General features: G+C 41.5%; 1 protein-coding gene across 13 annotated transcripts in view; it reads left to right on the plus strand.

Annotated features, from left to right (window-relative positions):
- Positions 1–25,255, plus strand: part of cacna1g (calcium channel, voltage-dependent, T type, alpha 1G subunit) — a 207,837-nt gene that overhangs the window by 149,137 nt on the left and 33,445 nt on the right. For 8 of the 13 annotated variants that reach the window (XM_005934426.3, XM_042225741.1, XM_042225742.1 and 5 more), the window contains 5 exons: positions 4,061–4,187; positions 4,908–5,033; positions 5,168–5,257; positions 5,732–5,924; positions 7,609–7,659. In XM_005934426.3, the coding sequence (XP_005934488.3) occupies positions 4,061–4,187; positions 4,908–5,033; positions 5,168–5,257; positions 5,732–5,924; positions 7,609–7,659 (587 nt within the window). Of the gene's footprint in view, positions 1–4,060; positions 4,188–4,907; positions 5,034–5,167; positions 5,258–5,731; positions 5,946–7,608; positions 7,660–25,255 lie in introns of all 13 variants that reach the window. The other 5 variants (XM_042225737.1, XM_014337482.2, XM_014337484.2 and 2 more) reach the window with 2 other exon arrangements.

Below are 25,255 nucleotides of genomic sequence, written 5' to 3' on the forward strand. Positions count from 1 at the left end.
AAAACTCAATCAACAATCATTCATGTCCTCAGGGCCTAAAAAGCTGTAGCAACTTAGACGACCAAGTTTTAAGGCCACAATACTTAGTTACAATATGCACATCTTAAGTGCAATAAGGTGAAGCGGTTGCTCTAAACTAGTACGTTGGATGAGTTTTACTGCAACAGGCGTTACGCAGGAGTCTGTTGCTGTTTCCTCCTCATTAGAGATATTAATGATAGTATTCATTGCACGAATGTGTGTGTGTTGTGTGCGTCTGTGCATGTGACAGAATGATGCATCGGCTTTGTTTAACAGGGAGCACGCACACACCTCTGCAGTCATTCATCAAGCCCACTACCTGAGCTGAGGGCAGTCCTCGGGGAGGTCCCGCGAGTTAACACCCCCCATGTCATCGAGTGGCACTTTTATGTCACCCCACAGCACCTACAGCTCATCGACAATTAAGGTGCAACCTAGAAACCCCTACCCCAAAATCCGCTCCACGTTCATCATTAGTTATAGCTGCCACCGAGCTCCATCGCAGGCAGACCGGAGTGTCGAGGTCAGAGAGAGCCAGCAGGTTGCTTTTATCGATGAATCCCCTGCTGCGGTTGACCTCGATCGGATCAGCCTTTTGAGCACATCCGTCAGTTGATGATGATGTAATTACCTCAATGCTGGTGGCCTAATTGACTTATAACATATAATTACAAGTGCCTAACCCTGCGATGTGACATGTCACTGTCTTTCTTTTGCATTTCCGTAAGCACAATGAGAGATTGGGCTGAAGCGATAACGAGGAACGCCAGCTGGGGGCTGAAAAGGAGAAGAAAATTCACAGAGCTAGGTGGAGTGACAGGCAAAGTTCTGACCAAAAAAAAAGTGAGAAAAAAAGCAAGAAAAGAAGAGCTGCCTCATTTTTTATTCCCTCTGTATTCCTGCAACTCATCAGCCCTCCTCTCCTCCCTCTGTTCCCTATTTCTATCTCTCGGCGTCGCTTAATTACACCCAGTGTTTGCACTGTGGGAGTACGGCTGCCACTTATTGCCCTACTTGTTGTTCCCTTTACTCCGTGTGAGGAATAAGCTGGTGGTGGAAGAAGAGGAAGTGGGAGAGAGAGAGATGGGTGGTGCATGTGTGCAGGTGGTGAGGATCGTGGCACGCTCCTCATTGCTCCTTTGTGCGGTGCAAAACAAGGACACCGCCATGAAATTATGCAGAAGGTAGATCAGACAAAGCCAACTTCTTTCTCTCCTTCTGCTCTCTCCATTCAGCTTCCCCTCATCCTCCTTTTTGTGCCATATGCAAATAGACATAACGGAGAGAAGCCCACTGCAGCGTGTCCTTCATGTACCGCATCATCAGAGTGTATTGACTTAGAGTGAGAGCCTCGTCTCTCCATAGTTCCTCTCCTTAATAAGCCTTTTCACTTCAGCGTACTTGTTAGAGTTTGGTTTGAAAGGACGTGAAAAGGTACAGAGGCTCGTCTGAGGTGTTCATATGCGACTCAGCAGTGTGCGGGAACTACAGCAAACTGGTCAAAAATGTTCAATTATTCAGGCTACTCAACACACAACCACTTGAATAGGTCGGTTATGTGTATTTCAAAATAGACGTGTCTTTTCAGAGATCTGAACGTTATGAGTTGTCTGTCCTTCCATGGTAAATGGACTTTTCTTTAGGTTCCAGGCCTGCCTCGTGACCCTGAATTAGATTATTGGAAGAAAATGGTTGGATGGAGCTTGGAAGTGTTATTTACACTTATTTAAGTTTTAAAAAGTTGAAAATATTATACAAGTAACTTAACGTCTTTTCTTCAGCTGAATGTCTAATATTTACTAAATACTGAGGGCTAAACCGTTTCCCCACAGTCCATCTCTCTCCTGGCACCAGCAGCAGCAGTGTGTCTAAAGCACTGCGCAGTTAGAGCTGAAGCTACATGACACACAGCTGCCACACAGCATGCAGTATTGTTGGGTGGATGCTAGTCTGTTAACTCCTGAAAAGCAATGACTCTTAACAACTTTTCTGGTGGAAACCAAGCATTGCTCTGTGTCCTATTCAGTTTAGTAAAACTGTAGTAAAAAGTTAATAAAGTCACTTGGTAAATTTAAGTAGGTAAATGGAATAAGTTTAATCAAATGCTTTAAAATCCACTATGAAAAGAAATATGAGTAAAACCTGGACGTCATTTGGTCTTTTTTTTTTTTTTTTTTACCAGAAATGACTACAGACAGAAACTGGACTTTGATCAGTCTCATTGCCAAGGGACTGAATGCAAACATGCTGTCAAAGAACAGGAGAATGACTCCCTGGAGACATTCACAGTTGCACTCCTTGAGTACTAGTGCCCTCTATAGGCCAGATGTGGAGCCTCAGCCTATTATGGCAGTGAGTCAAACACATTGGAGCCACTTTGGTCCTGAGCACATTACAGTATTTTGGACTCTCACAGAGACTGAACCACTAAATATTAAGACCAAATGTGAACAGGACCTGGGGTGTTCTTTTGAAGATGGTGAGTGGAAACCACAATGTGAGGGAGCACTACCAGCCACCACAAGGTTTTTCACTTTTAACAACAGCGTCTATTTACACCAGAAAGACACCAAAGACAAATAAATCAATTTCAAATTTTTGCCCTAGATGCAAAATTATAGCCAATAACATGTAAAAATTCAAACACTGCAAAGAGATTCTTAAAGAGATTCTCAGATTTGAGGTCCCTCGCTCTGCTAGATTAACCTTTTTTAGACAACACGTCCCATTTCCTGTTTGCCTGAAGAAAGAATCTGCAGTGAATACTGGCAATAAATATGTCTACGCTGATTAAAGCAATCTCCTCTGACATGTTTTGAGGTTGTGACATTGATTGGTTTCTGTACTCACATGTTGAAGCTTCAACATTTGGTTGTTGCCATGTTTGTTTATTTGCATCCAGACGCAGCCATGTTTAGACTACAGTGTGGAGCACAAAGGTGCTAATGCAAACTAGTTTCTTTAGCATGCTATAGCCATAATCTTTATAGTTGTAACTCACAGATATACTGTTTAACTCGGTGAAAATGAAGCACAAGCCTGCTGGGTAGTCTTTAATACAAAGCATGCCTTTTTATTTTGTCAGATTAGAAATATACTCCAAGAGGCGCTGATAATAGAAAACGAATGGAGAAGTTCAGTTTAGTGAAGTAGCTGAGGTTAAGCCTTATACCACATCTAATAGCTACACCTGTCTTCCCTAACTTTATACCAAATGGCACATACACACACAAATGGTTAAAACATTCAATAAACAAATAGTTAAAATAGCAAAAAGCAGTGAAGTGCAAGCAGGAAAAAAAGGGCAGCCACTGACTTGTAATTCTCTGATCAGGGCTATTGATCACTGCGACCTTCGTCAGTCTTGGCTCCTTATTATCTCATGTCTTCTCTTAATGTGCTATCGACTGTTCTATCACTCAATTGTCAGCCTGGAGAAAAACATACAGTGTAGACAAAGACAAATAGACAGTGGCAGAGAAGATTATCGCCTCAGCGGCCTTGGCTGCTGAGAAACTGTGTGGCAGTTTGTTTTTTAATCACCTGATCACCTCATATGTTTAGTGCTTGCTTGAAGAGAAAGCCCGTGCAGGCGAGTGCGTTACCCGTTAGGTTCCATGTAGTATCTGTGTATTGAGTTTCTCCCTGTCGGAGAAGCACAGCTGCTGTGCAGTGCAGTGCCAGGTGCCCTGCTGGTGCTAATGAACCATCCTCATCAGTCCAGTGGCTTAATTAGAAGACTCTGTTTCTTTGACTGCAATAAGCAAAGAGATGTGTTTTTAAAGAAAAGAAAAGAGGGAGCAAATGAGAGACACAGCAAATAAACAAACTGCGATGGAGGGAGGGGCTGCGTGCGTGTCTAAAAGTGCCTGAAGTGAAGGCCTGGGGGGTAGGGGGCGTGATGAGGTTGCGGGTTGGATCGCTGCAGGCATCCATTCTCCATCTGGTGTGAGCTGCACAGTAACTGACCTAAGAGTGTCCTGCACAAACCCCCACACACACATAGTGCACTAATGCCTCATTGTGTGCCATGTTCCAGCGTGATCAGCAGAGCCCCGGGCCTGAAGCTGGTGGTAGAGACCCTGATGTCATCCCTGAAGCCCATCGGCAACATCGTGGTCATCTGCTGTGCCTTCTTCATTATCTTTGGCATCCTGGGAGTACAGGTGAGAGGGGAGGGGGAAATGGAGAGTATACGCACAGACCTAATGAGAAGACTCTGTAAGCCTGCTTGAGCAATTTGACATGTGATTGAATGCTCGCGCAGGTCTCCACCCTATCCCGAACCACCTTGGGTGTATGTACATCTGGAAGGGCTATCAGAAAAACAGCTATTTTTTTTATGCACTGTCCGACTTATAACTCATAGGCCTGGACGCTTATGTATGCTTATGTGGCCGCAATGAGTTTTAATGGCTAACAGCCCAAGGACCAATCCATACCAACAAGCTCTGTGGCCTTGGTGTAGTTCCAACTCCTGTCTGTCTGCCGTCAGGACATTAATGTCCTTTAACCATCTGTCCAAGTAAAGTAAGGTCATAAAGGGTTAATGGCTGTTATGACACCATGAGGCAGCAGTTGGAATATTCACTCATGAAGTGCAGAATTCAACCTCCAGTGTTCCCAACGCTACCGATCCATATGTTGTCGCTCAGTGTCGATGTGCTTTTGGAGCTTTTTATAGCTTCAGTAAAGAGCATACACACTTTGGCAAAGTCCCATATCACCCTAAATCGTGTAATATGAAACACATACTCTCAGGGTTGAACTAAAGCTTTCAAAACCTGGACTCCAATCACAGCAGGGTCACCTATAAGCCATACAAACTTAACAGTGTTTTTGTGGTGGTTCAAATGTATGTGTGTGTGTGTGTGTTTTCTCCTCAGCTTTTCAAGGGAAAATTCTTCATTTGTCAAGGAGAGGATGTAAGGAACATCACCAATAAGTCAGACTGCTTGCAAGCCAGCTATAAGTGGGTCAGACACAAGTACAACTTTGACAACCTAGGACAAGTAAGACATTCGAAATGTCAAGATTCCTGATGGACAGACGCATGAATAAAAAAAACTGATGATGCTGATCACGTTTTTCAACTGTTTTTAACTTTAGTCCGTGTTTACGTTTCAACCCTGTCATCCTTTCTCAGGCCTTGATGTCTCTCTTTGTGCTGGCGTCAAAAGATGGATGGGTCGACATTATGTACGATGGGCTTGATGCTGTGGGAGTTGACCAACAGGTAAATGTTAAATTGCGCACACAAAATGTTGGCAAGTCCCTTGGCTGTTCAATATAATTTCTGGATTTCGTCTAATACAGCCGTACCTGGCAGGCAGTCATTACTTAGAATGAGTGATGAAGACTTCTTAATGTAAAAAAAAAATCCTCCACATAGAGCTAAAAGAAGATTGATGTTTCCGTCTGCAGCAAGAGCCCTGCACAGAACAGAGCAGGCAGCAATGACAATAGAATAAGACACTGAAGACGTCAGATACAGTATGAAAGGAGGAGGTTGCAAAGCAGGTTGCAGCTACAAAGCACTTGTGAGTAAGGTAAAGCAGCTTTGCTAGTTCGATGTGTGGAAGGACATTACCTGGGCCATCAGCTGACGTGGGCGAGCATCAACATCAGCTGATCTAACCTGATTGTGTCTGACCCGGGTTTGCAGCCAGCCTGAATTAACGTCCTTCCTGATTTTTCTGTTGTTTTTCAGCCCATAATGAACTACAACCCATGGATGTTGCTCTACTTCATCTCCTTCCTCCTGATCGTCGCCTTCTTCGTGCTCAACATGTTTGTAGGCGTGGTGGTGGAGAACTTCCATAAATGCCGGCGCCACCAGGAAGCCGAGGAGGCCAAACGCAGGGAGGAGAAGAGACTGAAACGCATGGAGAAAAAGAGACGGAGTAAGGAGAAGGAGCTGGCTGGTCGGTAGTCTTTCCACATCTTTCTGAGTCCTGCTTGATTCGAGCTTGAGCCTTTTTTTTTCCTTTTTGCTTTTTAATTTGATTTGGCCGAATACGGAAAAACGCAATTAGTGAGCTAGTATCAAATATAGTTGCTACTCTGCGGTAGAACTCCCTTTCCTTCGACCATCCTCTTTCCCTTTTACCGTGAGTAAAATGGAAAGAATTCTTAATCCAGTCTGGTGGTCACCTGCTCTGGCTCTGTAGAGTCTGCTGCAGGCTGTGGAGGCTTTTCTTCGACCCCAGTAATAATTAATCAAGCTGGATGTTAAGAAAAGCTCCCACAATCGGCAGGCTCGCAGAATTAGGACTGATGACCGCTGGAGTTAGCCGCCACCCTTTCCCTCCTCCCTTAACTTGCCTGGTCTACCGTAGACACCGTGCTTGGGATGGCCCCTTGGAGCATGCCCAGTGAGTGCTGACAGATGGGGCTTGCATGGTGGTGGGTATACAGAGCTAGAGGGAGGGGGAGTCAATGATTTCATCACCGTGGCCCGAAAAGGAGATGACCCCCCCTCCCTTCCTCTCTTCTGCATGCGGTTTAGTACAGCCGGAGGAGCAGGGATAGACCAAAATCTGGAAGAAAAGGAGGAAGAGTTTCACCTGTAGCTTGTGAGATTTGCGAAGGAGTTAGAGCTAATTTCACGCCTGTCCCACCCTCACCTCCGGCTGTATAGGAGTTGATGACAAACTGCTTTTTTTTTTCTTTTTACCTATTTTAATACTTTCCACTGCCTCCTACACCCCACAAAACAGTGCTAGCTTCTGCTAGCATTACCCTTCTTGGGAATTTGAGGCCTATACTCATGCCTGTACAGTATTTTGCCGAACCTATTCCAAAGGCACTTTTTTATATATATGTCTATATTTTGTACAAGGAGCAGTGGACACTTTTTTTTTAAAGCCAAAAGGCAAAAACCCCAAACCTTTTCATTTCTTTTATATATATATAATTTTATTTGATAACCGGAATGTTTCCGTCGAGCTCTTGAGAAATACAGATGGAAATTGATCTTGCTTTTACAGGAGGTGTCCGCCAAGGCTATCTCATCCAATCAAGAAATTCACCCCCGACCCTGTCACACACAGTCTACGTGTACACACAGTATATGTCAAGAGGCCCTTTTAACTCGTCTTCTTCTACATCTCTGAGTTTCTTTCCCTGCTTTTTTTTTTCTCCTTCTCTGTTTTTTTTTCCATTGAAACGGTTCTCTTCTTAATTTCTGGCTCAGTATTTTTTGCCAGGATGCTTTTTTGTTTTGGTCTTTAGGGTGGCTAAAGGGCAGTTGATTCCTTAGTAAAACGGCAATACGAAAATGAAAAGTTGCTCATAACAGTTGCAGTTGTAACTCGACAATTTGTAAAGCGGGTGTTTTTGAAACCTTTGGTTTGTTACATGTGAACGTTTTTCATCCAAAGAACTGGACTCAGAATCTCTGGAAAGACGAAAATAACCATAGGCACACAAACCAGCTTAACCTTTCATCGCTACCTTCTAAGCCTTACTCCATCCCTCTTTCCCTCTTTCTATCTCTTTGACTCTCTTCTGTCTCTAACTTTCAGCCATCTTTCCTTTCTCGCTTTCTTCGGCCTCTGCCTGACTAACACGCTCTCATTCCTCTAGATTTATTGGTTCCGGGGGTGAGTTGGGCCCTCTCTGACGGCACACTGAAAGGTACAGAGTTTCCAGCATGTTCTGTGTGTCCCTTTTTAAAACCCCACACCGCCACCGACCACGACCACCCATTAACGGTGGCTAGGGTTAATAAGTTCAATGATCACGGGAGGTAGGGCCCCATCTTGCGTCCCCGCCCCCCTGCCTCTCTCCCATCAGCTCTCAGTCCGCTGGACATGCTGTTACCTGTTTTCTCTGTCGTGCCTTTGTCTTTCACAGCTCTTCCACACCGCTCGTGATCCATCCACTGTTCACAGCACCGCACCGCTGCTGCTGCACCACCAACACCACAAGAAAGGAAGACTTTGGTGTAAAATTTAATTAGCAGGGAAACTCAGGTGGCAAGAGGGAGAGAAGGGAAAAAGAGGTTTCCACATAAGAATTCCAGAGTTTCCTTTAGTGTTTTCCAGACAGACGTGGTGTAATTCTCTCAGTATATGCTTATGATGCTCTTTTCTTTTAGTTACAATAATATTTTTTCTCAGCACCAAAGCCATTTTGTCATTTGAAAGCATGGTGACATTTTTAGAAGAAAGTGTTACAAACTGAGAACATAAATGTTGTAATGGGCATAGAAGTATACTTTAGCATAGCTGTGCTTTAAGCTAACTCTTATTGTCAGCATGCTAACATACGTAGATTCGATAAACGCAGTATTTATATTATTTAGTTTACTGTTTGATTAAAATACAAACCTCAAGGTGGTACTGGAGGAAACTTCTTGACATCACTATAGTAAACAAACGTTAACATAGAAGTTTAAGTAAGTAAAATTGAGCTGTCGGTGGCTCTGGATGAAAAGTCGCTACCACACTCACTAGTCATTCATCATCTTTGATTCAAACAAGACTGTAAACACTTTGTTCGATATTTCACTCTGAATGAAAGTGATCAGCTGGTAAGTGGAGTCATGAAGTTAGTAAAACCGGCCAAGAATCTATAAGCAGCTCTACTTTGACTTTGAGATCTCAGCAATCTTTTGTTTTCTTGGTTTAGTGCAGCTAAACTCAGATAAGCGTAGCGTGACAGATGCTTACTTTGATGACACCAGCATTATGTAGGAGTAGGTCACGGATAATAGGTACTGATTTGTAAATAACTGGACATGTGTCACGGCGAGCTGTGCCGGTGTGTTTGTTAGAGCGGACCCGAAAGCAGACACTGGAGGAAGGAGCTGGTTTGCAAACAGAAGGCAAACCAGCTCCTTCCTCCAGTGTCTTGGTGTTTCATAGTTTCATGTTTTCAGCTGAAAACATGAAACTATGAAACACCAAGAATAACTATGAGAAACTATAACTGACTATGATAACAAAAGGTAAAACTATGAGTATGACTCAGACTGTGACTGGGACTAGATGATATGAGGGAAATTGGCAGACGTCCTGACAATGAATAGTAAGAGACACATGACTTAAATACACACATGAGGTGATCAGGGGAAGTGGAGACACAGCTGACTAGGATGAACATAATGATGCACAGGAAATGTAAACTAAAACACAAAGACATGGAAACTGGACTTTCAAAATAAACAGGAAAACATGACAAGACACAGGCATGACAGCATTAACCAGGCAGACCAGAAACATGACAGATAAGACACAATAAACCACAAGGGGAACTGTAACACATCGGAAGATGACCCAAAGGAAACCTGCTAAACAATGAATAACTACAACTAAGGAACCCAGGATCTAAAAGTACTAACTATAAACAATGAATATCAAAATACAAGAAAACACAAAGCGCTGGGTCATACAACCCCGGACTGTGACAACATGAATAACTTGAGCTTGATATAATATATCAACAGTATATTTCTAACTAGGCAGCTCATTCTCTTTCTCTTCATACTTTATTTAGAACACATTTTGGGGTCGACTTGAAAGAAAGGTAGATGTGAAATGTAAAAGTGAGGTCAGAGGTCAAATGTGACCTGATCTTAGCTGTAAACTATAATGTGATGTTAAGAATCCCCATATACCAGATCTTTTCCTACATTTTGCCAATACAAACAAAGGCAGCTGGATTTTAAGCAGAATTTTAAAGATAAAAGACATTTTAATGAAGGTTTGACCTTAATTGACCTTGAGGAGAGGTCATATATCATTCCCTGTATGCCAATGTATTGTCAATACAAACAATGGCAGTAAGAAAAATAGTTTTAAATAGCTCTGTGCAACATTTCTATTACTTTGACTTTCAAATCAGCCTACTGAATTTAGTGAAGCCCTGCAAGGGACGTTGGAGAAAGAAAAAAAGAAAAAGATGGACTTTTGCGAGATGTCCCTTGCAGGGCTCCGTAGTAAGCACATCAAATAAACAGGGCATGAAGTTTTCTAATCTTGATGTTTAATAAAAAAGTCTTTTAATTTTCTCAGTTTCCCCCGCTGGTATCAAAACCTGCACTGAGTATTTCAGCATCAAGTTTGAAATTCTAGTACCGCAAGCTGCGACAACACTAGATGATAATACCGATCCTTTTTTGTTTTACACCGTTTACCATTTAGTAACAAGTTCTGGCAAACGTATTCGGTACTGACCAAAAAAGTTACTGACCTATCAAAACCAATAGGAAAGAAGCTAAAGACCAGTTTTGATTACTCAGAATTATTCGTTAAACTTTAATAATGTGTTGGATTTCTCTCTCTTGCGTTGTGTCTTGTAACTTCAGCTCACTGCTGTCACTATAGATTGGTACCAAAAAGGTACAGGTAAAATTATCTATTAAGGCTTACCAGCCTCTATTAAAAGGCCACAGAGATTCAATCAAGAAATTCCTGTTATTTGGTCCCTGAATCTTTGCTTAGTTTAGAAATCTTCATTTAGGACATCCAGAATCAGAATGTGTAGATGTTGCTATATTATTAAACTGAAATCAGCTCCAGCTTGTTTCGCTCAAGGGTTTAAACAGTTCCTTTGGTCTATTTCTACTTTATTACGTGTGCATCGGTATTAAATCATGATCTCAAATAGAATAAAAGAATGTCCGATTCACTAGGAAACACTGTGTGCAAAGGTCGCATCGGTATGAGTTGTGATTAGCTGAGACCACAGCAGGTTTGTTCACAGCAGCTGCCTCTTGTTGGGCATAAAAGGTCATCCTGGGGCGGTGTGACCACTGCCTGAATTGTCACAAGTAGTTTCCATGGAAATCTGTTAAAGGTATTGTTATGAAAGATGGAAGCTCGTGAATGAGAGTTTGTGTGAGTAGGCTTAGCTATATCCCGATGGTCCCATCATTGCCTCGGTTTACTTACAGCAGGTAAGCGGGAGTGGTGTCTGTTAATTTGTGGCACGTTCCTGGAAGGTAGACCCGGCTGTGTTGCTTCATATTCTTGTGTGCATATGAGTGTGTCGGGGAGCAGATGGCTGTAAAACAGGTTGTGAAATATGCAGGAGCAGCTATCTCATCCTCAAATCCCCCCCCCCCTTCCCTCCTCTCAGTGTGGATGAATGTCTGACCCCCACAGCCTCTCTGTTGATCCTTTTTTGCCTCAGTGTCTTGTAACATTTAGGTAGTTTTACCCAAAAGGTAATTACAGTACTGACACAAACACAAAAGTCCCACAGAAAAACTGCGTATGTGTATTTGAGGTGTCCAGCACACTCCACACTGAGGTGCATTAAGATTTCCACTGATGATGCAGGGAGGAGGAGAAGATATGTACGTGGGTGGAGGAGGTGGCAGAGTTACACAAACACTGTATCAGGCTGTAATAATGCAGTGATGTAAGCACAGACAGGTGCACGCTGAAGAAGAAGTGGCGATGCATTGTGACATGCAGAGAGCGAGCGCAGAAACACCTAAGGCTAAATTTGAAACTCTGCCCTGTTGTTGGAGTTGACTTGTTGTGTTGAGTCACAGTCAGCTGGCTGTGGCAGACACATCAAGTGAAGCTACAGTGCACTGCATGGTGTATGCAGCAAATTGTAAATATAGCTGCGTGCTGCTTCCTCCCTCTCGAGGAGCTACCACAGTGATAGCGTTCTGGATCTTTTGACACACAGCGGCTTGCATCAGGGTAATGATGCTCTTAGTGTTGATGCCTGAGTCTATAGGCTGTTGGCTGTGATTATGCAGCCATAGTATTAAATGTAGTCACAGTTACTCTATAAAAAACTCTATAATGTCTTTTACAGTAACAATTTGAAGCTTGTGGACCTGAGAAGAAAGGCCCAAGTTCCCAGACCCCATCGTGTTGTCAAATTAGTGTAGAAAGTCTAAAACTGAGAGGAATTCTACTTTCAAAAAATTGTAGGGTTGCAAAGGAAATCAGCATAATTTCACTGCACTGCTTGGTTAATTCTGCAGATCTGCTCGTTATCTGTATTCCATACTTCGAAGTAGCCAGCTACATTACCACTGTACATATTATAGAGCTACCAAAAATACTGCTGTAATACAGTTGTATACATGTATATTTTATACAGAGGAACCAAAACGCTACCTTCTTATACTGCACAGAAGTTGTGAGGAAGCGGTCAAACCAAATCATAGAGTTACAAAGTAAAAGCTAAACAATTAGAACAGAAACTATGAAACAAAGCCCAAGACATTCGCTTCCTCTTAGATGAAGTTTGATGACGTTTTTACTAGGGGTGCAACGATACACAAAATTCACGGTTCGGTTCGGTTCGATACTTTGGTGTCACGGTTTGATATTTTTTCGATACAAAAAAATGTTCATGCTTTTTTAATTTGTCATTTATTAAAATTATAAATATATATTTTAACTCAAAATGTACAGTTTTTAAATGTAATGTTGCTGAAACAACAAAATAATAGTAAAAAATAAATCTATCTGATCGAGAAATCACTCATCTTTGGAAAAGAGAGTTTATTACAGAGAAATGTCTCTTTCCAAAATAAAAGCTATACTATACACTTCTTCTGGGCTATATTCTCAGCAGCATATTAAACGTATCAGGTCCCCATAAGGAGAATCATGTGCTAACGGCTGTCTAAATGACTCGGGTAAAGTTTGTAGCATGCGTGCTTATTGTTTTTGTTTGCTTCCACTTGTCTCTGCACTAGGATGATGTCGGCGTAAATGTGCAGTCACATTCGTTGTGTTTCCATTAGTGCTGTCAGCGTTAATCTCGTTAAAATGACATTAACGCCACAACACGGCAAATCTCTGTTAATGAGCTACCGTGGATCGCCCCGTCCATGGGGCTGCAACACGTTAACGAGCTAACTGCGCTAACACACTAGTTCCCACCCATGTAATTGAGCATTATGTGGCACATCCGACATACTGTTTTACTTTTGTCCATGACGCGCTTACCTTCAGGGTCATACGTCACATGAAAACCAAAATAGTTCCAAAGGCCAGATCTGAATGAGGGTGGGGGAGGTTCAGTTTGCCATGTTGCAACGAGCTTAGCTCCTGTCTTGCTAGCTTGAGCTGCGCTCAGTGGATCTGCGCTCGACAGTGCAGCCTAGGTGGAGTAGTCGAACGCAGATCCACTGAGCTCTCAACACAGACAGCATCGTCAGAAGAAAAGTTGATAAAATAAATTAAAAATTTTGTATTGTTCGATACATATGCGTACCGAACCGAAAGCACTGTATCGAACGGTTCAATATCGATACGAACCCCTAGTTTTTACCCCTCAGTCTTAAGGATGATGGGGTATTGTTGTCATGGCTTTCGGGTGGCTTTTAAAACAGGATGTTTAAACTGATACCAGAGGTGCTAAAAGTCTTGGACATCTTGAAAAAATATTAATTAAAGTGATATAAAAGTGATGTACCAAACTGTAATGATGGCTGAAATAAGAGTAATGAAAAAAAGAGATGTATCCTTATAGAGGCATCATTGTAAAATCCACAGTAAGTTTGTAAAACACGGATATCTTTAATAAAACAATAATTTTCTTGTTCTGTTGTAGTATCTGCTTCTATCATTATTTGAGTGTGTTTACATACACATAATATGGACCAAAAGGCTAAACAGAGAATAAAAGTTGTAATTGGGAGCAGAGAGGAAAGTAACGGGCACGGTTTAGAGAAAAGCTTTGAAAGCTGCAGTATATTTGAATATTTGAAGGTGAATGTGTTGTGAATTTGTAAGGTGATGACATGCTAACTGTTTATGACTAGAATTTAAAGTCGTACTTTTAATGTGCATGTGTTTGTGCATTCGTGTGTGTGTGTGTGCGCACACCATACTCCGGCTATAAGTCAAGTCTGAGGGAACCATGGTTCTGTCGTGTTAACAGATGGCCCTCGGCTTCCCAAACACGGCGAACAGATCGCGCTGTATCCCAAGCAGCTCTGGCTGGGTCAGCCCCCACATGAATTCACTCTATCATAACACACTTGTCATCACATCTCACCCCAAACAGTGAGCTGATCAAGAAATACAAGTGCAGAACAGCGTAATATAAACCCAGAATACTGCAAACAGTCGCACACAAACATGGCTATCTGTATACCTTCACATTGACTCTCTGCTGTTTATCTGTTAGGTTTAACAGCTGTCCCTTTTTGCAACTTTATCTTTTTGATATAGGATTGCATGATTTTAACACTGACCACATATGTTTTGAGCCATTTCCATCTCTGTTGGTGGTCTCACGTTGCTGTGGAAACTGGCATATTTAAGAGCTGATTGCCAGCTGATACTTTTCTGTAAATCAGCCTCCTACTCTGAGCCCAACAACAACACTTTCATGCTGTTTATCCACTAACCTTTGTGTTGTGGAACATGGCAGATTAATATTATTATTAATATATCCTGTGAACTAAATGCAATGTCATTAGCAGCAGATTGCCTTAGTAAATCTAGTTTTTATTTTAGTTAACGAAAAAAAAAGTTCATATCTAGTTGTAATTTTTAGTTTTGTGTTACTTAACCATAATAACCTTGTTGTTCCTCAATCAACTGTGTTAACATCAGCATAAAAACAGGAGCTTCACTGCATGGTTTTCCATGGTTAAGCAGCTCCTGTGGGTGTGATGTGTTGATGGCCCAGTAGTTTTGTCCTTATCCAGTCTTTAAATCTGACGTCATTAGCTATGTCTGGGCCCAAACTCCACTGCAGGTCCCAAAGTCAAAAGATCACTGCGGGATAACTGAGTTGAAAAACTGTCTAAATTCCATCATCTTTAATAAAATGATCAGCGTTCTGCTCTACCAGGTGTAACAATTAAGTTTAACATCCAGGCATCCATGAAAACGGAATTTATTAAATTTAACAGAGTTAGAAGTTAGCAGGAAGTAAGCTCGCTAGTTTCCATCTAAATGAAGCACACCATGTTCTGACTGAGGGATTTATGAAACAAATTAAGACGTACAGCTCTGCTATCACTTCCAACATAAATGGAGACAAGAAACATAATATAAACAGTGAAACTGGAGGATGAACGCTAACTTTTTTCCACTCGATAAAAGTTAACGTTCCCGATGGTTAAGGACAAATGCAATCACATGGCAGGATGCTGTAAACGGACCGAACTTTAGTCAGGAGAACAACTGAGATAATGCATCCACAATACAAGGTTAATCATTAATATACTGCTGCATGCGCTGGGCTATAGTTACATCGTAGGGTTTTAATAACTGAGCTTTAAAATGAACAGCGGTAATAAAAACCGAGAGAGGCCCACAGTGATCACTGACTGTTTTTAGGGGCTTTTTGAGATTAAATAGAACAAGATACAAAGTATTAAAACATGTTAAAAGCACAACAGCCTTATTAAACGCAGGGTAGTTTGGGCCCGTAAGCAGGGTTCATCACGTCATCGCTTAATGACGGGATAGTGAACACTCGTACATTCCTATAATAAGCTCATATTTCCCCATGTAGATTAATGAATTTCATGTTTATTTATTTTTTATAAATTCAAGTCACATACTAATAAGTGATAAAAAAAAACAATTAGTATGCTCTACTGCAGCGGTCCCTAAACCCTGGGCCATGGAGCGGTACCGGTCCGTGAGTCATTTGGTACCGGACCAATCGTTATTGTTATTTTTTTTAGCGTTTTTATCGTTAACTCGCTTTCCGTGGGTCTTTTCCTGTGTGTTATAAATAAATCTTCTTTTTTTTGTACCGGTACTGGTTGTATTCTGTTGTATTTATCCGTGACACCTTAAAGGCCGGTGTCTTTATTGTCAGACATAAACCAGTACGTGGCGCAAAAAAAGTTGGGGACCGCTGCTCTACTGAGTTCTTAGGCTTTTTTTCACTGAGCTCCAAATGCATGTAAATGTATATCGAGGTTCACAAAGTTTTCCAGCTTTTTAAACTTCTGACACCAACTATAAAGACACATTTTGCTTAGCTTCACACAGAGGAAGTTTTTAAACTCAAGGGAAAACTTGACAGGGCTTCATTGCTTCCCCACATATATAACGGTTTCTCTATTTGCAAAAAGTGTGCCCACAGCGCTGCAGATAACTGCGCAGGCGGTTGATGTGGACAATATGACTGGTGTATTCTTCATGTCGAGTTATAAAACTTCACCATCTTAAGTTGGATAGTTTATTCTTATGCCACGCTGCTAATCTTTGCTGTCGACACACGTCCAGCAGTTAACAAGAACACAAGGATAATGGGATCATCCCCTCTCACGTTGGTTCCCCTGGCACCAAAAACATACACTGTGACATCCAAAAAACATTAGCGTGGGTACACAAAGCAGCTTGACATTCCATGAATAGCTTTCTTCATCTATTAGCTTGGCGCGCATACACATATACACAAGGAGCCACACAAAGCCAGCCGGTGCCAATCCATAGCTGTATCTGGGTCAGCACTAACAGAGATGAATCGAACAGAAGTTTCACATCGCCCCTCTTTCTTTCTTTCTATTCCATCGCTGTAGAAATGTAATTAATAACTGCAGCACTTTAGGGAGAGGGTGAATGGGAGAAGGAAGAGAGGCAACAAAAAAAAGTCTCAGAGGGGAGCAGGATGTGGGGGAAGGAAGTGAGAGACAGTTATATATCTTGGCAAGAAATCCCAGGGGTGTAAAAGTTTGATGCCACAAGGTGTAAGTAGCAGTGTTTAGTGAAGTGTTAAATGCGATGAATCTTTCATAACTTTTGGCGGTTAGCAGCAACTGGACGCTGTGTTACCTAGAACAGTAACCTAAACTGTAATAATATGTTTTGAAGTTACCTTATCCAGGATGCAGTGAATGAAGCTAATTTGTTTTGGTGCAATATTGCATATATTCATTAATCTCTGCTTGTGGTGGTGTGAATGAGGGATGATTGATATGTACTGAAAAAAGCGAGAATGCAGACTCAAAAATCAAAAAGCATCGAATGACTAATGAAGTTCATTCATTTGCACAGAAGGCAGCGTTTTAACTTTAATAAATGCTTCAACTATTCTGACAGAGCATGTTGTAATTACATAGGTTGACTGAAAAGCTGTAAGTAATTTGTGGGAGCTGCGGGGGGGGGATGCACCAACAACACTCACTATGAATGTTTCATGTTGGAAACTTTCTCCATGAATATTTCATCTGCAGAAATGTCAAAAAGAGAGCAGCATGGAGCAGAGTGGGCAGACAGCCTAATATTGTAGCGCTGCCCTGCTGCACCGAATGTAGTGATGAAAGAGACATGAGGCACATTTTTTTTTCTTTCTTATTTCTCCTGGGCAGAGTTATTTATGCAGAGGGCCATAACTAAAAGCTGTGTCTTAACCATTGTGTGTGTATGGTGTAGTCAAGAAGAAACACTCAGTTGGAACGCCAAAAGCTGTGTCATGAGCTGCACGTGCTCATTGTTATGTTTGTCCGGGTCAAACAACATCATTTGACGAAATATATTTGTGACATTTTTCCACTTTTGTGTAGTTATGGGCTACTTGGTGGTAAAATATTCACTACCTTTTCTGATTTATTGTACTAAGTGGGGCAAGTTAGCATAACTGCTTGAGTTCTGCAGGTGATCTGCTAACAATGCAAAGGCCAGTACAGTCTATCAAAAGCAGCACAGATATTCAGTGTCAAGACTCAGTAAAGAGCTGCGGGGTAGAGCTAGCCTTGGCACAGCACTCATAGCTTTGAGTTACCCATCTGCAGTTATTACGTGCTTGATCTGATAACAAATCCTTCTGGCTGTTTTTTTTTCTTGCATTATTATTTTAACACAGTTTTTCTGTAAATTACCTGCTGCAAACTCATTTATGATTCATTTAAATATTTGTCTCCCCAAATTGTGTGTGCTAAGGAGGAAACTTGCAAAATACTTACAATACAATAAGGCCAGCTGTAACCCCCCCCAAAATACTTAATTACATAATCTCGTTAAAATGACGTTAACGCCATAACTGCATTAACGCGGCAAATCTCCTTTAGCAAGTTAACGCAGATCACCCCGTTCACCCCGTGTGTGGAGCTGCACGGTGTCGACGCATTAGCGCAGTTAGCTCATTTACGCGTTAGTGCTGTGCAGCCCCACGTTAATGCCATAACCGCATTGAGGCGGAAAATCTCCATTAGCGAGTTAATGCAGATCATTCCGTGCGTGGGGCTGCACGGTGTCAATGCGTTAGCGCGGTTAGCTCGTTAGCACGGTTAGCTCGTTAACGCGTTAGCGCCGTGCAGCCCCACTCACGGGTTGATCCGCGTTAACTCGCTACCGGAGATTTGCCGTGTTAATGCGTTTATGCCATTAATGTCATTTTAACGAGATTAACTCTGACAGCACTAATAATTTTTATTTTTTTTTGCACCAAAAAGAGCCCAGTGTGGTCCTTGATTTTTAGTGATGTAATCAGGATGATTAACTCAAAGCATAAATACAGTGTAATATAATATGTATCATATACCATCTTCACCAACTTTGTTTAGTATATTAGCTTAGCAAGTTTGTGTGAAGCTGATAGAAATGTCACTGATTGGTCATTAATGTTAAATTTGTCAAGTTTTCATGAACCAAAACCTATTAGAAAAACGTTTCTTGCAAACTAAAACAGAGTAAATGGATTGTCGTTAATGGTAACAATCTTGATAATCCCTCAGTCAAACTATTGGAATGTCAATGAGAACCTTAAATCTTATTTTCCCTTAACAGATTTTGCGCACATATTTATGAGTGTTGAAGGATTTTAGCATTCTTGTTGATTCAGGAACATGCGAGAATTTTGGCTTTTTGCCTAATAAAACAAGTGGAATCACAGTCTGCCAATGTTTAGTGCGTTGTTGTAAAAGCTTACTCGGACGTTTCATATGGGACCTTTTTCTTTCTTTTCTTAAAAGTAGATTAGAGCTTGTCTTAAAGTATGTATCAGTCTTTAGCAAGTATTGCAAATCTGTTATAGAGATGCCTTTTTGTGTGATTTACAGCTGTATGAGTGGTTGTAACGCAAAATATTAGCTGAAAGTGTAGACAAAGACAAAAAGTTGGCATCAAATATCAAGTCCAGCCTTCGCCCAAGAAAGGGTGAAGACATTAAAATCAAGGTCTTGCTGTTGTGCATATTGTCGCTCTCAACATAAACACATGCAGGTAAAGGAAGAAGGGTTAAACGCAGTCATTATGCTGTTATAAAGCTTCCCATCCGTCCTGTATCTTGTTCTCACCGTTTTCCCTGTTATTCCGCCTTCCACTCACTCTGTCCAATTGCTTGCATTCACCATTCAGTCCCCCATTTCAATTGGTCCATCCTGCTCAAGTATGACTCAGAAAGGTGTGTCGGTCTACTATGTGAACCAGCACAATGTGTGTCAGTGTGGGTGTGTTAAAGAGTGCTGGCACGAGTGGGTGTTACCATGCCCTGTCATTTTGAACGATGTCATGTTTCTTATTTACCTCTTCTCCTCTGGACTTTTCAGTTTGCTCTGCTGTTCCTCTGCGCTGCTCTCAAATCTGATGCGAATTCCGCTGTTTTTGTCTTTTTCTCACCACTGTGTCGCTTCCTGTCTCTTTTGATGTTCTAAGCAGGACAGCAGAGCATTCAGGAATTCCACTTAAATCTTTTTTTGACTGTAACTATTCATATTGACAATCTTTTTTTTTTTCTTTTTTTTTTTAGACTCAGTGTTTGCTGGGTATCAAAAATGGACATCCGGTCCTTGACAATGACGGTTGACATATTTTTTTCCGGCAGACGCTGAGTCTCAAGGTTTATTACTGAACCATTCACCATGAAGGATAGGGGCATAAAAGCAGCCACCGCATCCACCCAAACACCTGCCCCATAACTGTGTTACTTATTTCCGTCCGACCTTTATAATGCATCGTAGCTGCTTTTACGTCCCGTGTCCTGCTCTTCCCTTCACAGCCATTCCCATTCCAAACTTTTAAGTCCAATTTAATCCCTACATCTCATCCTTTACTTCCATCCATATCAATTCACTCCTTATCCCACTATTCCAATCAGCTGTAAATGTCTGACAGAGCCTTCAGATACATTGAGAAGCGATCCAGCAGCCATTACACCAATGAATCAAAGCCAGAGCAGTGCCTCGTATTGTTTTCAGATTCATTGTCAGGCCTCCTTTTCATGAGAGTAGCCGACACGGCATCCCTTCCACCTCACAGCTTACTCAGGACACCCTCACATGATCACCAGGTTCTGAGAAACTTTAGGCACTTTTTGTTCCAGAACCATACGTCACATATCCAATCAAACCCAACCTGCCCTCACCCACACGGTCACAGGATACCCATAGTGCTGTGCTGTGGGGTTCTTTGCCATCAGTCCGACAACCAAGGACCCTTATTTTGTCTGTATTTCCCAAAACAAGACCACCTCGAAAATGTATGCCTTCATGTTTTTGAGTGTGGCCACGTCCAAAAGCAACTGCCAGGCCAAAATCCTAATCTTTTTAATGCCACCTCCCACAAAGGAGATGGTGAGTAAGGGAAGGTGAGTAAATAAAGAGGGAAACTTGGTCTTTGAGTTGTTTTTGGACAGGGAATTGTTTATGTCCTGTTAATTCTAAGAGTTTTTCCCTCCTGTTTGACAGACCCTTGGGCAAAATTTCAGCAGGGTTTTTAGATCTCCTTTAGATGCACTTAAAATCATTAAAGTAAACCTAAAGCTAAATGTCCACTGGATTGTGGATCTGCATTCGAGCTGAGCTACATTCTTGTAGTGTATGCAGGAAACGTTTCAGGGGTGGAGCATCATCCAGCCTCTTTTCTAAGATACTTTTAATTTTCTGTATTTTACTCTTTTAAGTGTGCCAACAAATGCTTTTGGGTAGTACTTTAGCTACTGATTGACCTCAGAACCCGGTAGCCACTGATAAAACTCATAACCTCCAATGTCTATCCTTAACTAAGACAGCGTGTTTGAGATGGAGGTTGTATTGAGGGCTGTACTAAGTACTAAGGCAGTGTATACTCTAACTTGAATAAGGATGACATTTATCTTTTGTCCTGCCTCCCTCCTCTCACCTGCTCTCACCCCTAGCTATTCGCAGCAAATTGCTGCCCCTCTGTGAGCGTCTGCTGGGGGTTTCTTCCTGTTAAATGGGAGTTTTTCCTTCCCACTGTCACCAAGTGCTTGCTCATAGGAGGTTGTGTGATTGTTGGGGTTTTTATAATTGTAGAGTCTTTAACTTCCAATATAAACAAGGTGACTGTTTCAATTTAGTGCTATAATAATAAATTGAATTGAATTAAATTAAAAAGTTTAGTTGGTAATAATTGTAATAGTTTGGTCTCCTCTAAGAAGGCAACATTTGCTTTGTGGCTAACTCTTTTTGAATGTTTATAGTTGTGTTAATAACGCAAATATTATCGTTAATTATTTTTATCAGTACAGCAGCAGCATGGGGATGACTTGGGGATGAATGGCAAACATATGACTTTTATAACTAACAACTAAATGAACATTTATTTCTATTTAAGCTCCATTAGCTAGGGTACTAATAATAATGATAATTGTAATCGACAATATTAAATCATTTTCCAATAAAATAAATAGATTCTTGTCCTCCAATTGCAATAAAGCTTATTCATTAGTAGAGACACAATGACATGGAGTCCCTCAAGACAGACCTGTCATCTCAAAGAATGGAGTCAGTCTCAGATTACATGATTTTTCTTTTTCATTTTTAAAATCTTTCTTTATACAGCACCAAATTAAAACAACAGTCACTTCAAGGTTCTTTATATTGTAAGATAAAGACTCTGCAATAATTCAGAGTACACCCCAACAATCAGATGACCCTGCTATGAACACTTGGCGACAGTGGGAATGAAAAACTCCCTTTTAACAGGAAGAAACCTCCAATAGAACCAGACTCAATGAAACAGGACAAAAGACAGACTGTGGATCAGAGCCAGAGATTAATAACAATAACATGATGATAAGATAGAAGAAACTGAGACAGGCTAAAAAAAATTACTAAAATTATTATGAAATTATAACATTTTGGGGTAAAAAGCTCATAAAGACGGATGAATGGAGCCATTTGAATGGCAACTGGTGCTCTGCTCAGCTAAGACAAAGATGCAGCTTAATGCAGCCAGATCTGGTGGACATTAACTGTAAAAGTAATGAAGTTGAAGTTGAAATAATTGTAAAGTTTTATTCTGTATGAACCCCCAGCATTTTCAGGGTTCATTTTTAACCTAACAGGGAGAACAGCAGGCATAAGAAGCTCTAAGTCCCTGCCCCTTTTGCCCCGGCTGGTCCTGTTACACTTTCACACAAAAGCGGTGTCGCGAATGAGGATGGAAGCGCAAAGAGCAGATGCCGGGACCTTCACGGGCGGTCGGTCACGGCTCCTCTGTGCATTTGCGCTCATCCTCATTCCCTTTCAAAGCTCAGAGAGGAGGCTCCACCTGCCACATCAGTGAAGGACGTGCAAGGAGAAGGGGAAGTGGAGACAGAGGAAGTGAAAGTGGGAGCCGAAGCAAAATCATTTTCCATTCCTCTGAATGTTTTGGTAGCCCAGCTGGCTTGGGGGAGGAAAAAATAATTGCCAGTGTGATTGAAAGCAGGAGTTGCGTGAGCTCTGCTCCTCATTAAGGAGAAGCTTTCTTTTTCTCCAGTGGAGGCGAAAAGAACAGCGGGAGTTAGAGCAGGGGAGCCGGGGCAGCCGGTGTAATTTGGCTCCCTAAACTTTCACCTTCTCTTCTCACACTTCATTCGCTATGCTCCTCCAGAGACTAGTTGAGTTTTAGCCAAACGGTTTATGTCTCTCACTTTCTTCTCCCTTATCCACATATCTCTTGTTGGGCCTTGCCCTTGCTGCCACATCCATAATGTTAAGGGCAGTGCTCACTTACTTACTCAGATCACTTTTTCAGGGAGAGGAAAGTGAGCCAAGCTTTAGCTAACTTTAGCTATGGTGTAGTAAACTTTTTCTTTACTCTAAAGGAATGTAAATAGGGCAGTAGGACAAAAAAACAACATGTTATGCAGAATATCTAAATGAATGAGATATAGGAGATGGGGTGGTAAAGCAAAAGTATTGCTCCTCTGTGTATGTGTGTCTGTCTGGCTTAGCCGGCAGTGCACCTGCAGACGGTAAGTAGAGCAGAGTAAAATAATGTTTGCTCATTCAGAGATGATGGACGAGCTCGTAAATGCAAACTCCCAGTGAATGAACCAAGCTGTTGCGTCCCCGCAAGGGCCATACCCAAAACCCCGTTTCAAAAAGCATGTGTCCCAGACATTTTACATCTGCTTTATCACTGTCTACTCAGAGGCCAAGTGCCGAAACATCCATAAGAGTTTGGGCGTTTATATATATAAATATATATGTAAAAAGTCGCAGACAAGACGAGGAAATGTTGGTGCGGAGATAATTCCAGGTGCTGTCCTGCTGCAAAAGCAAAGCAGGTGACGGGAGCGCGTCAGCTTGTGTTAGCACATTAATTTGAAAAGCCAGACTGCTCACACCAGAAGCCACATCGTTTTCACTGTCTGGCACGCACATGTCTGCGGTCAGACTTCCACCGCTGGCCGCCCCCGCGGTTCTGCCTGCACCACTGACATTCAGGTTCATTGCTCCTGCTGTCAATATCAATAATTACCAGCGGGTACAAAATTGGCTCTCAGCGAAGATGAACTGGAGCACAAATATAGAATGAGTTCACTTGAAGGCACTCCTTAGAGTTCAGACCTCAACAAGTCTTCAACTCTCCGTTATTTACCTTGACAGCACCAAAGACAACAAAGCAGGTTTATTATCAGAGGCAGGCTTTATTTCTTAATGTTCTGTGCCCATGAGTCTGACTTCTCATATGTGGCATAAACAAAAGTTTTCAGGAAGAAACTATTAAAAGTCAAACACCTTAACTTGTTTAAATATCGTCGATTTAGGGACATATTTTCGGGCATGACCCTTTAGCCTCTTAGTTTTAGATCCCTATCTTTAAGTAAGACTTCTGACCTCTTCGTGCTCAGTGGAGGACCGTTGTTTGCATTGTTGTGCATGCAAAAAAACATGCGTCCATGCTTTATTCAATAAATAAAATAAATAAAAATCAGCTTTCTCCTCCATCCTCCGTCGAAGTCCACCATCTTGAATGACAGCAGAACGGCATTGAGGGCTTTCTTTAAGACTGCCACACATGAAACTATTAAATGGGAAGGAACCAAGCTGACTGGTGAGCACCAACTGACCTTTCTAAATAAGAGTGGAATGTCAGTAAACTGATCATCTTGCACAGATAGAAAAGTGTAAATAAACTGCAAATGAAGCCAGGTCTTAATGATAAATCCCCACAGCACTGTTTCCACCAATAGAAGCAATAATAGATTAGACATATCACATCATTGCTTTACTCTGAGTTTCTATTTTTAACAGAAATATTAGACTCGATCCTTAATTCCAGGTGCTGCAACTCTGCTAGTCTTTGTTTAGCGTGCTGTCAATGAAATGAACAACCTCCCACGCAAAACTCTTACATCAAAAGCTTTTCGGCAGTTCCTATGACAGGACATAAAATCTTATAGGAAGTGAAAAGTGGCATTTCTTTCACTTATTTAACGCTGAATCGCATGTTTTAGCTGTAATTAATTAATGCAAACAGTATTTTTGCTGCTATGAAGGAGCACTTACATCAGATCGATAGGTCTGACCGCTTCCCTTTGTTGTATCGCTAAAGATAACGCAGCAAAAATGCTAAGGCATGCCACGCGTAATTATAGCGTAGGCGGTTTCATCCTCTTGAGCGCATTTTATCCTGCCTTTAATTGATGTGTTTGTGCCTGCAGTCAGTTTTGAGGAGGCCATTAGCTGACTGTGCTGTTTTTATTTTGAATATCACGCTTATATTTTAATTAGATTTGTGTCTTTTGTTTGTATTTAATTGGGAAAAATAGCCTAAGTCAAAGATAGCAGTACTCGAACGCGCGATCATTTTAGTTTAAAGCTAAACGAGTTACCTTCCTCCCTTTTTGTCAAGTCACGCTCAAAGTTTCTGAAGGGCAGCCAATCACAGGTTTTGACATTGACCGCCATAAATACAAAAAGGAATACTGCATACAGTGGGATAGATGGAGCTCAACATTTATAACTTTGCACCTGCTAAATTTTATATCATAAATACACATCTTGATTCAGATAGATAGATAGATAGATAGATAGATAGATAGATAGATAGATAGATAGATAGATAGATAGATAGATAGATAGATAGATAGATAGATAGATAGA

This window comes from Haplochromis burtoni, unplaced genomic scaffold, assembly GCF_018398535.1.
Source record: "Haplochromis burtoni strain Fernald_Lab_line unplaced genomic scaffold, NCSU_Asbu1 Contig_180, whole genome shotgun sequence".
In the NCBI taxonomy this organism is placed as follows: Eukaryota; Metazoa; Chordata; class Actinopteri; order Cichliformes; family Cichlidae; genus Haplochromis; species Haplochromis burtoni.